Below are 15,716 nucleotides of genomic sequence, written 5' to 3' on the forward strand. Positions count from 1 at the left end.
CATAACTCTAGAACGGTTAAAGTGACGCCACCAAAATTCAAACTTTATCTGTGTTTTGTGGTAATAAGCATTTTGTATAAGTTTCATAAAATTTGGTTGATGCAAACTTAAGTTAGAAACCAAATTTGGGACGTACGTATGGACGTACAGACGGACAAGGGTAAACTTAATGCCCCCTCGCTACGGCGGGTGCATAAAAAGCAATTTTTTGTTCTTCAAAACTTTTTATTAAGATCTTTAGAGAAATGAAGGCTTCAGAGCAAATGCAATGTGATTTCCATTATAATTAATATTTCCAAGGGGCATAACTTGTTCAAAATATTTGATCAGCATTTATTTTCAAAAGCGACAAAGACATTGCTGATAAAAACCTATGATATAAGTTTCATAAAATTCTGGCAATAACCAATATTTCCAAGGGGTATAACTCTTTTAAAAATAATTAATCTGCACTGATTTTTGAACTCGTCAAAGATATTGATTATATAAACCTATAATATAATTTCATAAAAATCTGGAAAGAATTGTACACATTAGAGTGTCCATAAGGTAATTTTCCATACAACTAATATTTCCAAGGGCATAACTCTTTTAAAAATAATTGATCGGCACTGATTTTAGAACTCGTCAAAGAAATTGCTAATATAAACCTATGATATAAATTTCATAAAAATCTGGCAAGCATTGTACAAATAAGAGCGCTAACGATGCAATTTTCCATATCATTAATGTTTCTAAGGGGCATAACTCTTTTAAAAATAACTGATCAGCACTGATTTTCAGACTCGTCCAAGACATTGCTAATATAAACCAATGATATAAGTTTCATAAAAATCTGGCAAGAATTGTACAAATGTGAGCGCTAACAAAGGCTTCCAAAACGGTCATATTTGCTGGACAAATGTAAATTTATCTGACATTGTCCGACTGGGCCAAGCATGAAACGGACATCCTACGTAGGTTTGCCATTTCAACATTCATGTGATTCTGATAAATCAACCATTTTGACTTGACCTTGTGCCTAAAACAGACACACTTTTCCGGTCATTAAAGTGACAGTACTCTATAAACAAGCCCTACTATAATCCCCTCTCATTACAATCAAGGTTAATTAAGTGTCTAACAGGTGAGATTTACCTGTGATTATCTGTGTAAGGTAAACTATTTGTGCTGGACATCAATCGATCTTTTTGGAAGTCATTTTTTTTATTTAAATTAAAATCATTCTTGGTCTAAATCTAACTACTTTTTAGGAAAACAGAATAAGACTATCAGAAAAATGTATTTAAAACGATAAGATCATAATTTACATGCAACAGGTAAACTATTTTGTACCGGACATTGATTGGTCTATTTATTTAAAAGTTATATTTAAATTTCAGCGGTTTGCATCTAATCAATTTAGTCAAAAAGATTAAGATTATCAGAAATATGTATATGAACATGATTTGATGAAAAATAAAAAAGGTAGTAATAAAGGTTGTCAGCGAAAAATCGTCAGAACCACATTGTTTGAACTAGTACACATGTGCGTATGTGCACAGTTGTGAGGTTTAATTATGCATCTGAATTTTTCAAAAATGCTAAAATTATCATTGATACCTCTATCTAATTAAAACATTCATTTCGAGTATTTTCCTGAACAAATAAGGTGGAAAGAGCAACTTAAACTCAATCGTGCTTTGTAAACATACACAGATTTTACGTATCCGTCTCTGGTCCATGGTTTACCATTGCCAAGTCAACATCTGGTATTAGAAGTTTTTTTTTTTAAATTGAAAGCAAAGTTTTTGACGGCGTATATTTCCACAAATAAAGAGTCTACGCTGATATTGCACACTTCTAATGATGCACCGTCAATTTAACAGTTACGTCAGAACATCAAATTTATATCAAAAGTCAAGTTAAAAATTGTTTTTATGTCAATCATTGTTTATATAAAGCCCAACTGATTAAAATGCTTGCCTTTTGTTACTAAGTCTTAAGGGACTGAAATCGGGATACAACAAAAAATGTTCGGCTGGCTCAAATATTTTTTGGAAGCCCTGGCGTTAACGATGCAATTTTCCATATAATTGTACATGAGAGCGCTAACAAGACCAGACAGACCCCAGGTATTTCTATATCCCCCGTAACACGTTGCACGGGGGACAATAAAACATCAGTCTGATAGAAGAAGATAGACACCAATAGTCCAGAATCTAGACAGTTGTAAATGATTCAACAGAAAATACTAGAAATGAATATGCATCCTTTAACAAGAACCTTGTACATGTATTAAATATACAATTAAAATGGGTTTCCTAGTGTTTTAATCATATAATGCCTAATTCAACCTTTGGAAAAACATCATGTCACATGATATTGCATACTTGAGGTATCACATGATTTCATTGACTGTTCAAAATGGCTGTTATTATCATGGAAACATGATTTCAAAACAAAATAAGTGACCACTGACAGTATTAATGAGATGACTAGTTAAAAGAGTTAAAAAAGTAGAGAAAATGTTTTGATGGGATTCAAAATAACCTTTAGACCAAGGTTGCCGCTGATCTGATGTAATCATTATGGCAGGTTTTACAGTATTTAGCAAACAAACAATATACAATTATTGACTTTTGATGAGGTTGATACAATAATTTATCAATCCCAGAGATACGATATTCACCAAGGCCAATGGCCGAGAGTGAATTTCACATCTTTGGCGTTGATAAATCATTGTATCAACTGAAATCAAAAGTCAACAATTGTTTTATTATATGACTTTTTATCATTCTCCAATTGTCTAGTATTTGCTCAAGATTCTTTTTTAACTGCTCCCTGTTTTTATACAAAATATATCATCTGCTTATGCAGTGGCTAATTTTCATAAGTTGAAATATTCAATAAAGTTTACTAAAAAAATACACCAAAAACAAGAAGAAGAGAAAAAATATACCTAAAACAAGAAGAAAAAGAAATAAACTGTTGACACAGAGATATGTCTCGCCTGTCCGCATAAAACTCAGAAAAAGACAATCTGATGGACAGCAAACATTGCTTATTAATTTAAAGTCACTGGACCATGATCTTGTGGGCAGGGCCTAGAAATGGTCGACAAACTAAGATGTACTGATAGTAATGCAACTTTATACAAAATATCATTGATATGATACAAGTAGTTCTTATCAAACTGACGACTTAAGCAGAAAACTTAACATTGAAAATTGCAAATTAATTCAAAGTCACTGGACCATGTCCTAGAGACGAGGGTCTCAACAAAGTCGTCAAACAGATATGAACTGATAGTAATGAGACTTCATACAAAATATCATTGATCTATCACAACTAGTTCCCATCAAACTAACTTAAGCAGAAAACTTAACATTGAAAATTGCTGTTAATTCAAAGTTGCTGGACCATGACCTAGGGGGCAGGGCCTCGAAATAGTCCTCAAAATGATATGTACTGATAGTAATCAACTTTTTATTAAACATCAATGATCTATCTAAGTAGTTCCTATCAAACTAATTTAAGCAGAAATCTTAACCATTGTTGACGCCACCGCTGTTGCCAGAAAAGCAATCCCTATGTCTCGCTTTCCGTGACTTTCGTAGCAGGGAGAACAAAAAATGGGAATTTACTTGACGTCATAAACCTACGTCATTGATGTTGCCTTAGAATATCTATATTTAGGTACACGGACGCTGTTCCAATCTTATATTAACCCCTTGTGATTTTTGCAGTGGTGAACTTAATGTTTTATCAAAGAGGATTTCCTATGCTTTTAGCCAATGAGAAAACAGAAAATTTATAGTCATATAAAAAACACCAATATCAACAAGAATTATAATAAATTTATCAATCAAACTTACATTTACTGTAGAAGATTCTATTTTGGTAGGTGATTTTTGTGTTGTTTGTTTCTACAATAGAATGATAAAAACACTTACATTTATTTCTTTCACTACATTTTGCTCAACAACAAATTGCTACAAACCTAAATGAAATTCATTTCAATTTATTGTTTCATGTTTATTTCAATTTGCTTGAAAATCACTCATGTTGGTTTTGAGGGAATCACTGCCTGACAGGTGGTGACTGCTTACAATTTAAATTGAGAGTAATAACACTCTTACAGTATATACAACATTAACATAAATTACAGTATCATACTTATGGAATTGTAAAGGGGTGTTTCAAAGTGAATCAACCACAATCACTTTGAAAACTCACAAAGAGTGATCTTTGACTGAATCAGCTTGTGTTTACTTTCATATCCTATCATAATGTCATATGTACTGTAAAAGTATGTTATAGCCAACTCATTATTGAAAGCTGTACGGTTGCCTATAATTGCTTACATCCATTTCATTTAAACTTTGGTGGACAGTTGTTTCATTGACAATCATACTACATCTCCTTATTTTCATATAATATCATTCTATTTGGCAGATATATAAATTCCTGCATGATGGGAATTAAGATGGTTGTGTGGAAGATAGATTCTACCTTTAACCTGAAACTCAACAAAGAAATTAACCATGATAACTTTAAATCTTACTGTGGACTCATTTTTATTTGTGGGATACATGAACAACCAATTTAAGTGTTCTGACTCTTTTTTTTTTTTTCAACAAAATAAATTTCCTATAGGCTTGTATACAGAATTTGTCAAACAGTGAAATCAAACATCAATCAACAAAAACTGTTACTATGAAATGAAAAGAAGACCAAGATGATGCCTTCATATCCTGATGTATTCTGGAGTGTGATAATATTTAGACATAATATCTACTGCACATTGCCCTGAATATGTATGATATTATTGCCACTTAATGTTAAGGAAGCAACAATCAATCAATGTTATACCCTTCTGCACGATTCAGGGGACAATCACAAATTAAGTTAAAATATTTCACAATGAAGAGGTGAATGCCTGGAATACTGAACAACTTTGGAGAAAAGGACACAAGCCTATAATTATTTTTTTGTGATGGCTTCTCTAGTTTGTTGATGTGTAGTTACTTTTTATGACTATACTCAGTTATATGTGTAGTTACTTTTTATGACTACACTCAGTTATATGTGTAGTTACTTTTTATGACTATACTCAAGTATAAAGAAATGAAGTAGAAGCAATGACTGAAATATTATAAACATGAAAAAAGATATAAATGTATATAAATCCAAGTACAACCAGATCTAGTTAATATATGACGAAATTTCTATTCATACATGTATATTGAATTGATTTGCCATATCCTTAAAGGAATATCTATACTTACAGTTGGAACAGGAGCTTCCTTTCCTGATTCTCGTTTTTTTCTCTAAAATTAACCAAAACACATACTTAAATTGAAAAAACAAGCATTCTGTGAGTATTGAATGGCAAAAAATAGTCCCCTACCGATTACAAATTCATTGTAATGGAACAAAATTCAAACTTGATCTATAACTTGTCATGGTGTAAACTACATAAAAATATCAAGTTAAAATCTTCAAGCATGACGAAAAAAACTGTTGAAAACTGATTATTCAAGTGAATTTTCTATGTCCAAAGACCATAACTCTGCACAAAATTATCAGACTGGAACAAAATTCCAACTTGATCTGTAACTTGTCATGATAAAACTATATACTAATTATCAAATCAATATCTTCAAGAATGACAAACAAACCTACCACTAAATTCTTCAAACAATTTACCAAAGAAAAGGAAAAAAATCCAAAATGTCATTTTGTCTTTAAAAAATGAGTTATTTCCCTTTGAATAGAAATCTACTAATTAATAAGTATTTCATCAAAAATTTAATTCTAGGGAAAGGGCTTTAACTGAACAAAGAGAAAAGCTAAAATCGTGAAAATTGAACTTGACCTGTAACTTGTCATGATAAATCAATAAACCAAATATCAAATCAATATCTTCAAGCACGAAGAAAAAAAGTCTGGAAAACTGATTTGCCGGACTGACAGATGGACAGACAGACGGACGGAGTGCAAACCTAAAGTCCCCTTCAACTTCGTCGGTAGGGGACTAAAAACCCAAACATAATGAAGTAAATAAATTAACCAGAACAAGAGGCTGTCGAGTGACAGCAAACCAGATTTTCCTGCAGAGGTCGAATCCTGAAAAGATGAGCAAGTATGGACCCCTATTTGGACCAATTTGAAAAGTGGGCCCAAAATCAGAAATCTAAATATATGTTTATTGATGGACAATATAAACTTACTTTTTAAAGGAGTTCATTTCATCAAAAAAGAAATATACAGCATTCAGAAAATTAGTTTTTACAAATAACAAACAAACTTGTCACAAAATTCTTCTAACAATTTACCAAAGAAAAGCAGAACAAGTCAAAATCGTGATTATTGAACTTGACCTCCATTTTGTTGTCAGTAACAACATATTAAAATTTAAAAAGGTTTGGTTGAACAGTTCATGAGTAAATGCACAGACACGACATTTTTTAAACTTTCAAGAACCGTAACTCCTGAACGGTAAAAGTCAAAATCGTCATTATTGAACTTGACCTCCATTTTGTTGTCAGTAACAACATATTAAAATTTAAAAAGGTTTGGTTGAACAGTTCATGAGTAAATGCACGGACACGACATTTTTTAAACTTTCAAGAACCGTAACTCCTGAACGGTAAAAGTCAAAATCGTCATTATTAAACTTGACCTCCATTTTGTTGTCAGTAACAACATATTAAAATTTTAAAAGGTTTGGTTGAATGGTTCATGAGTAAATGCACGGACAACATTTGGTTGCCGCCCGCCCGCCCGACCGACCGCCCACCGTACATCCCCAAATCAATAACCGACATTTTTGACACAAAAATCCGGTTAATAAAAGCAAACATTTTGCCTCACAATAAAATAATTTTATCAAATGATATGATCAAATCAGCCCTATTACAGCCCTGTTAATTCATCATGTGCAATACTAATGAGGTTGCAGAGGTGATACCAATACAGCAGTTCTGTCCTTGGGAATGTTTCCTTCTTGTTGCCTCTACTTTATAAAGCATCAAACTTTGGGCATATTAAGGTGCACCTGATAAATTTTTCATCATATTTCTATACTTCAATGTAATGACATTAAATGTTTAAATAATGTTCTGTTGTTTAGAAAGCAGACTTTAAGAATGAGAATGGTTAAATGCCTAGGGTTATTTTATTTGCTAGATAAAATTACATAGCACAGATTAAGTGCTTGACAGATAATAAGAAAGCTCATCAATTGACAAACAAGTTGAACATTGATCTACTGCTCATTAATGATAGCCCTCTCTATAAGTATTTAGTAAGCAGGAAGCTGAAAAGCAATGGATGTTAAAACATATCACATGGTATGGCAAGCTTATATGAACACTGATACCAAATTTCTGGATTATCTGAGTTTGAAGTTCCTGAGAAAATGAGATGAAATTTTCATTGACAAATGAACAGGGTCAATACAGCTAGCCTTGAATATATACTAAGCCAAATACAGAAACAGCCAAATAAAACACCATAACAATTCTTGCAATTCTCTGTTGTGCACAAACAGCATTTTGACATACATATCTAATTCAACTCAAATCAAATTGACTCATCACCTAGATGAAATGCCTTACTTTTTACTTCAAATATGTTGATTGGGATTAAAAGTCTTTTCCCCAAACCCTTAAGAGTTGCACAGCCCTGGTTTGTTGCGTAAATATAAGATTGTAAGCAACAAGAATGCATGCATTGTTGTGCTAAGCATATCTGAACAAGTTATTAAAAGTATCAGAAAATAGGAAATAGGTGTCTAACAGATCCAATAAGCACTCACACCTTACAACGCACCAATGTCAAGTAGCTGATCAAATATGAAGTCATTCTGTTCTGACAGTAGTTTTTTGGTTTTCTTTATAAATTGTGATGAAAATATTTGCTTTTTGTCAACATGTTGAAAAATTCAAAGTATCAGAAACAGGAAGTAGGTGTCCCACATATATAAAAAGCCCTTACATGTTACAACTTATTATTGTCAATTTAAGATGAAGACCAAATACGGAATCATTCTGTTCCTTAATACTGTAGAATTTTTTTTTAGTTCATTCCACCTATTAAATAAGTATCCGCAAATAGGAAGTAGGTGTGTAACAGATCTGAAAAGTGCTCACAGGTAAAAAGTCATCACTTTCAAGCTGCCGACTAAATATAAAGTTGATCTGTTGGTGCTTGAGAAAATGTGACAAAAATATTTTTTGGACAAACATTCGGACAAACAAGGTGATTGCTTAATGCTTGTATTTTATTATTTCAATGTGAAAATAATGCTCATGGGTTTTATCCCTATGTGTTTGTGAGATTATATTCATGAATATGTAGTTATACATCTTTAGATGATGCTTCAATCATTGTGATAATGATATGCTCATTCACTTACCCGCTTTACTGCTTTTTGATAACTATCTATCATACTTACGGAGGGATAGGGTATCATTGACTTTCCTGTCATTTCGTCTTTTCTGTGGTCCTTAAAAAATAATGTATAAACCTACAATTCTTTGAATATATATTAAAAGCACACAACTTCTACAACAAGATTGAACACAATGAAATGTCTCGCCTTCTTTACTTATGATTGAAAGCCTGTAATATCATTTATGAAGGTTTTACTACAAGTATCACATAAACTTAACATTATTAATAATTTATGAAACTTAGGTCAAGGTAAAATGAACCATGCCAAACAGACATGCACACCTTATAATCATTCCATACACCTGTCACCAAATATAGAGGTCCTATTGCTTATTGTACCTGGAAAGCAGGTCAAACCACTAAATCTTAACATTGACCAATGCACCATGAAAATGAGGTCAAGATAGTATGAACCCTGCCAGACAGACATGTACACCTTACAATCATTCCATGCATCAAATAAAGTTGACCTATTGCTTATAGTTTATGATAAACAGATCAAACCACAAAATCTAAACATTGACCAATGATCAATGATGAGGTCAAGGTCATAGAACCCTCCAAGGCAGTCATGTACACCATACAATCATTCCATACACCAAATATAATAGACCTACTGCTTATGGTATCTGAGAAACGGACTTGACCACGTAACTTGAACCTTGATTACTGATCCATGAAATGAGGTGGAGGTCAGGTGAACCCTACCTGACAGACATGAAGACATTGCAAGGAACACATATACCAAATATAATTATCCTATTACATGTAATTATAATAAGTGAGTATTTCACTTGACAAATTTTTTTTTTTTCCAATCAGTCACTGAACCATGAAAATGAGGTCAAGGACAATGGACAATTGACCAGTGATTTTGCTAGCGCTCGTCATTTTCGTCATTTACGAAGCAGTTTTCAAAATAACATTTACAACAGGTGTTTTTAAGTTGTGATTACAGATGATCCGCTTATCGCCATCGGATGGGTCACTAATCCATTAATTATTCATCAACCTCATAATTGATCATCATAATTATTTTCCTCAGTAAAATCAGTCAGTCTGCATTTCAATTTCAATATTTATCAAACGAGCACAATTTGTAGTTCGTTTGTCGTAGTTTCGTCATTTGAGTTTTCCATCGGACAGTTCGCATTTAAATTTCAATATTTCTCAAACGATCACAAATTGCAGTTCGCTTGTCATAGTTTCGTCAAATGAACGTATTTTCGTCATATTTGATATATTATTATTCATAACATTCAGAAATTTTTTCACGAGTCAAACAGGTGCTTCTTTTACGATGAACTGCGCATGCGCGAAAATATTCTTATGAATTTAAAGACACTAAAACGTATAATACAAATAATTAAGTATCAAACTAAACAAGAGAGACAAATATAGTTCTTATTTAGCAAATTTAATTTAAAAAATGATAATTTCCTGCCCTTTTTAAACACGAACCAATCCGTAGATGAATCCGGATTCATTCTGAATTTATTATCCACTTGTCACTTCCCGTTTTCATTTCACTTGGAAATGGAAAGTAAACGTGATCTATTCATGATAAATTTACAATTTAAAGTCATTAGAATTGTTCCAATAAGGATTTGTACAAATCCTTGGTTCCAACTTTATAGAATTAATTCTAAATATCGCTTTAAAACGTTTTTAAGGATAATGAGTATGAATAATGCAGTGAAATAGTCCTTACAAGTTCATTTATGCTGTGATTCCTGGTTTAAAATAAAATGGATCCCAACTTTTGCTGATTAGGAATGTTACCGTGAAACTAACTGAAGTGAAATTGTGAACTAGATTTCTAGATCTTATATCCTAATCTTCATATTAAAGTGCCACATCAGTCAATTCATGCAGTAACTGCTTAGTATGCTTAAGTCCTTCAAAGTCTGACAAAATGTATAGATAGTAATATACATCCTAGGTCCCTTGCTGCTACCCAAAATAAGGTTGATTTTCATCCCGCACAAAAGTGACTAAAGCCCTCAAAATCCTAGCTTAAACCCTGCATTTGACAGATGGAAACTTGGTAATTTAAGGTATCTGCATACAAGATATGAAGCATCCAGGTCTTCTACCTTCTGAAATATAAAGCTTTGTACAAATAGTTTACACTGTCATTGCCGCTAGATTGTAATCACTATGTCTCACATTCTGCGACTTTCGTCACAGGCGAGATAAAAACCTTCAAATTACAATGCAAGCAATTCTATAATCAAAATAGAAGAAGTAGATTTGACAATGGATTTTATTAGTTGAAAAGATAAATTGACTTTGACAATCAATACGACCTTCTATTAAGTTGTTGAAAACAGTAAGTAAAGCCTGTATCAAGAAAGACAAAATGTTGACCTTTCAACTTTCTATTTTTTAAAAATAATGTTGCTCAGCTGCTGTTTCTTATGTTTACCCTACATCTTTTATTTCAAAGGTTGGACATAAATATATTTTTACATTCCTAAGGGTAGACACAAAAATATATTTACATTCCTAAGGGTAGACACAAATATATTTTAACATTCCTAAGGGTAGAAAAAAATATTTTTTAACATTCCTAAGGGTAGGCAGAAATATATTTTGACATTCCTAGGGCGCCTCACAAATATATTTGAACAATGAACCAGAACATCCTAACCACATGCACATCTGAATATTAAAATCTAACAATTAAGTAGTGTCATGTTGATACGATAAACCATGTAGGAGGAGTTGTGATTCTGGAAGTTAAAAGGGGCATAACTAACAAATATGCAATGGACTGGAAAAGCCTACATATATGCACATCTACATATTAGGATCTAACAATATACAAAGTTTTATGAAGATGGGATAGGCCATGTAGAAGGACTTATCATGAAAGCGTTGGTTCTGAATAGGGTAAAATTTTCTAAGGTGAAAGGAGCATAGTTCAAGATACATTAAACAGAATAAAAATTTCTTCACATGATAATGTAGGCATATCATGATCTTTTATTCTGAAAAGTTTGAAGTAAATCAAACAAAGGATGAAGAAGTTGGTCTGGAAAAACAGACAGGCTGATTTCAATATACCACCCCAAACTTTGTTTCCAGGGGGTATTAAAGAAGTTGGTCTAGACAAACAGACAAAATTTGTCCGTGAGGGATAATATCTAGAGGCTCTAAAGAGCCTGTGTCGCTCACCTAGGTCTATGTGCATCTTCAACAATAGAAACTCTCCATCTTTGTGGACTAGAAAAGAGTTCATAACAAAAATCTCTTCTTTGTTGATCTAGTCTTGCTGATCATTTTTGCTTATTTAAGTTTCTATCTACTGTGGATTCATTTATTTTCGTGGGTATCAATTTTCTTGGATAGAGAAAAAAAGACGTTTCGTGGTATATGTAAATTCGTGGATCGCTGATTACAAAAAGAAAGAAAAAAATTCAGATACGTAATTCGTGGATTTCTTTTTAATTTAGGAGATCATATAACCTCCTTAGTTTGATCAATAATAAAACAAACAAAAAAGAAGGAATTCATTGAAAAAGTTTTGAATTGTCAAAATCCTCGCTTGGTCATTCTAGGTTAAAGAGTTCATTGAAAACTTCTATTACAATAATGGACAGAGACAACTAATTACTTGTTTGTTTTACAATTTATAAATTCTTGTCGGAATTTTATAAGGCATTCAAAACTCTATGATTTAAAGCTCATTTCCCTGATCACAATATAATAAACAGTCATATAAGTAAAAGGTGTGAAAATAAATGTTCCTGTCATAAACAATATTACCTTTGGGTAATATCCACGTACTTAATCCTATTGATTTTAACTCACCAGTAAACCACACTATGACACGGTAATTAACAACTTGCAGTTATTTTCAATGAAGTTTTATTCAATTTTAAAAAGTAAATTAGGCCAAAATAAATTAATAGTGTGTTTCCTATTTCACCTCCAAAAAAATTAGGTAGGGTAGGTAGGTAAAACATTTTATTTTATGAAAACATTTTATTATTTTTTTCTATTGAAGGGTCAACAGCAAATCAAATAGTTTGATGTGCAGGCTTCTTTGATATTTAGAATAGTAATTATATCTACAGCTTTTTTAATTTTCTGTTTTTGTTCTGCTTCAGAAATATGAAAATAAACTTTAATGAAAATTTTATGCATTTCATTGGTCGTAAAAGGAAAAGTGTATGTTCTTCCCAATTAATTATCTTAAATAAAAAATGGCAGTGAAAAATCTGGCATGGTATGTTATTATGTTGGGCCTCGTTGAACCTAAAAATGTAAATGTCACACAGGGTTTACATGTGGAAGCAGGTAAGTACCCCTTGAAAACACTGTGAACCGATGCTAAGCAGCAGTTAATTATGATTTTTTGAGGGTTAATACTCTGCCCTTGCACCCTCTTTATTTGATATACAGATGTGGTTGATGTTTGACAGAATGTGATGTTGATTGAAGATTGGGTGGTTCTGACAATATTAAAATTCCAGGTTTTGAGAAGAGTGAGAATGTGAAATCTTTGTCTTACTAATGAGGGTAGTAATGCCCTTTACCGTCAGGCGTCAAACAGTCATTTTCGGCTACCGTTAGCGTCAAATTGGTTAAAATTTTACCTTAATTCGTCAAAATATCCTTATCGTGATTCGTCAGATCAATGATTTGTATACTATACAAATCCTTGGTCAGAGGTCTCAAATAATTATCGTTACTGTTATTTTTGGAAAAAAATTTACGTGATTCGTCAAAATCAGTCGATTTTTTTACCGTCTAAAAGAAAGTGTACATTTTATCAATTTTTTATCGTTATTCTGTTTACGTATATTTGTTCTGCCTAACAGGAGTTCCACTGAAAACTTTGTTATAAACAATATGTACTATTTATTCCAGTGGAAATAATATTCCAGAACACTTTTTCCATTTGGAACTTCTATTATGAAGGAACTTCTATTTCGTGGCAATTCGTCATGAAGGTACCCCAATTACGACCCTCATTAATCTACTGGTCAAATAAAATGCAGATGTAATTATGACATGATTTTTTTCCCTTTTCTTGTATAAATTGTTATGGGACCAGCCAGAGAAATAAAAAAAGAATTAAAGTAGACATGGTGCTGGGGCAGATTCATTTATAAATGAATATGAATCATACACCATGTCTGCCTACTGGGGAAAGCTTCTCAAGTTTCATCTTTCTCGTTCCACATTGTCTGTCCCCTGGCCATCATAAACTAAAAAGCATTGTCTGTCCCCTGGCCATCATAAACTAAAAAGCATTAACAGCCGTTTATGTTGCGTCCTGAGCACAATTCTGTACAACATTCGTAAGAGCATGCTTTACAACAAAAGCTGGATTGATTTTAGCAGTAAATTTGAACTCATTTTACTATAAAATTGTTAGTCAATTTACCGACAGATACAGTCTGTCCAACCTGAAACGAGTCTGACTTTTGGTCCAAAGAAGTACAGGTACAAGACGAGATTTTGTTAATATATGTATATATACTGAATACTCTATTCGTTATATATACAAATATTTAAAAAATCTCGCTTGTACCTGTTCAAAGAAGTTGACTGTTGAGCAAAGTGCGTCAACTTTGTATTTTTTTCGTCTATAGGTCCATCATGATGTTCTTCAAAAAGATTTATCATATCGTTATTATCCGGAATCGATGTCATTATATTTTGCGTCCATGTGAACACATTTCGCATATTTGACAGCTAATACGCTACACGTTTTCCGAAAAGCCATGCTTGTTTATTTAAAATATTGGTCCTTGAAACGCTTTACTTATCCATATTGGTCGTTATTATCAAACGCTTTGAAGATCAATAGTATTGTAAACAAATAATCGGATCCGGACAGATTGAAAAATCCGGATTTTGAATTTTTATTTTTATTTTTGTCAATAAAATGTTTAGGGTCGGCATCGGAAACTGAGGTAGGGTCGGGAAACCGGAAACACACCATTTATTTAATTTGGCCTTATCACTGATATTCGATATATTTATTATTGATATAATCAAAATACTTGTATCTTCTTTTAATAAAAACACGTGTTATGTTACAATGTTTATCGAAAGTCAACACTATACTAGAACTGCATAACATAACGGGAAATAAACATTCGACTCCATACACATTTCTCAGGATTATTCTTTGTTGAATTCTTTAATTCGTGGTTCGCTGTGACCCACGAAACCCACAAAAATTGGTGTACCACGAATAAAAGTGAATCCACAGTATCTACAGTTTTTCAGATAGTAGGCAAAAACTCAAACAATGATAATAAAAGAAATGAGTTCCAATGTTCCCATATTTCATCTATCCAAGGGCTATAACTAAAAACAATGCTCCGCTGGGCGCAGCTTAATACATCCGCAGAGGTCGAACCCTGAATAGTTGGGGCAAGTATGGACACAACATTCAAGCTTGATACAGCACTGAATTTGGATTGTGATTTAATATTTGACACAGCATAGGTTTCTGACACAGAATGAATGTGGTCTAAGAACTTCAAAATTTTTTAATTTACCTATTCAAACCATATCATTATTATTTGCTTTTATATATAAATCAGAAATAACCAATTTAAAATGGAAAATTTTAAAGAAAAATAAAATGCTCCGCTGGGCGCAGCTTGATACGACCGCAGAGGTCGAACCCTGAACAGTTGGGGCAAGTATGGACACAACATTCAAGCTTGATACAGCACTGAATTTGGATTGTGATTAAATATTTGACACAGCATAGGTTTCTGACACAGAATGAGTGTGGTCGAAGAACTTAAAAAATTTTAATTTACCTATTCAAACCATATCATTATTATTTGCTTTTATATATAAATCAGAAATAACCAATTTAAAATGGAAAATTTTAAAGAAAAAAAAATCCCCCCCCCCCCCCCCCCCAATTTTTTTTAAACCCCCTTATGATTCATCACCCCAAAATCAATCCCAGCCTTCCGTTTGTGGTATGGTACCTTGCAGTACAATTTCAGAGATATCCATACACTTGAACACAAGTTATTGTCTGGTAACTAGAAAAAATGCTTGTTTTTAGGCCCATTTTTGGCCCCAAATTCCTAAACATTTAGGGCAATTACCCCAAAACTCAAACCCAGCTTTCCCTTTGTGATATGGAACCTTGTAGTACAATTTCATAAAGATCCATACACTTACACACATGTTATTGTCCTGAAACTAGAAAATGCTTGTTTTTTGCCCCTTTTTGGCCCCTAATTCCTAAAATTTTGAGGCAATTACCCCAAAAATCAATCCCAGGC

The 15,716-nt window shown here is 32.6% G+C and overlaps 1 protein-coding gene across 1 annotated transcript in view; it reads right to left on the bottom strand.

Annotated features, from left to right (window-relative positions):
- LOC127698954 (transmembrane protein 87A-like) overlaps positions 1–15,716 on the bottom strand; it is a 52,320-nt gene that overhangs the window by 26,055 nt on the left and 10,549 nt on the right. Inside the window, exons 5-7 of the mRNA XM_052202734.1 lie at positions 8,444–8,494; positions 5,271–5,312; positions 3,858–3,908 (exon numbers count right to left, since the gene is read on the bottom strand). Of these exons, the coding sequence (XP_052058694.1) occupies positions 3,858–3,908; positions 5,271–5,312; positions 8,444–8,494 (144 nt within the window). The remainder of the gene's footprint in view (positions 1–3,857; positions 3,909–5,270; positions 5,313–8,443; positions 8,495–15,716) is intronic.

Source organism: Mytilus californianus, unplaced genomic scaffold (genome assembly GCF_021869535.1).
Source record: "Mytilus californianus isolate M0D057914Y unplaced genomic scaffold, xbMytCali1.0.p SCAF_4, whole genome shotgun sequence".
Classification (NCBI taxonomy): Eukaryota; Metazoa; Mollusca; class Bivalvia; order Mytilida; family Mytilidae; genus Mytilus; species Mytilus californianus.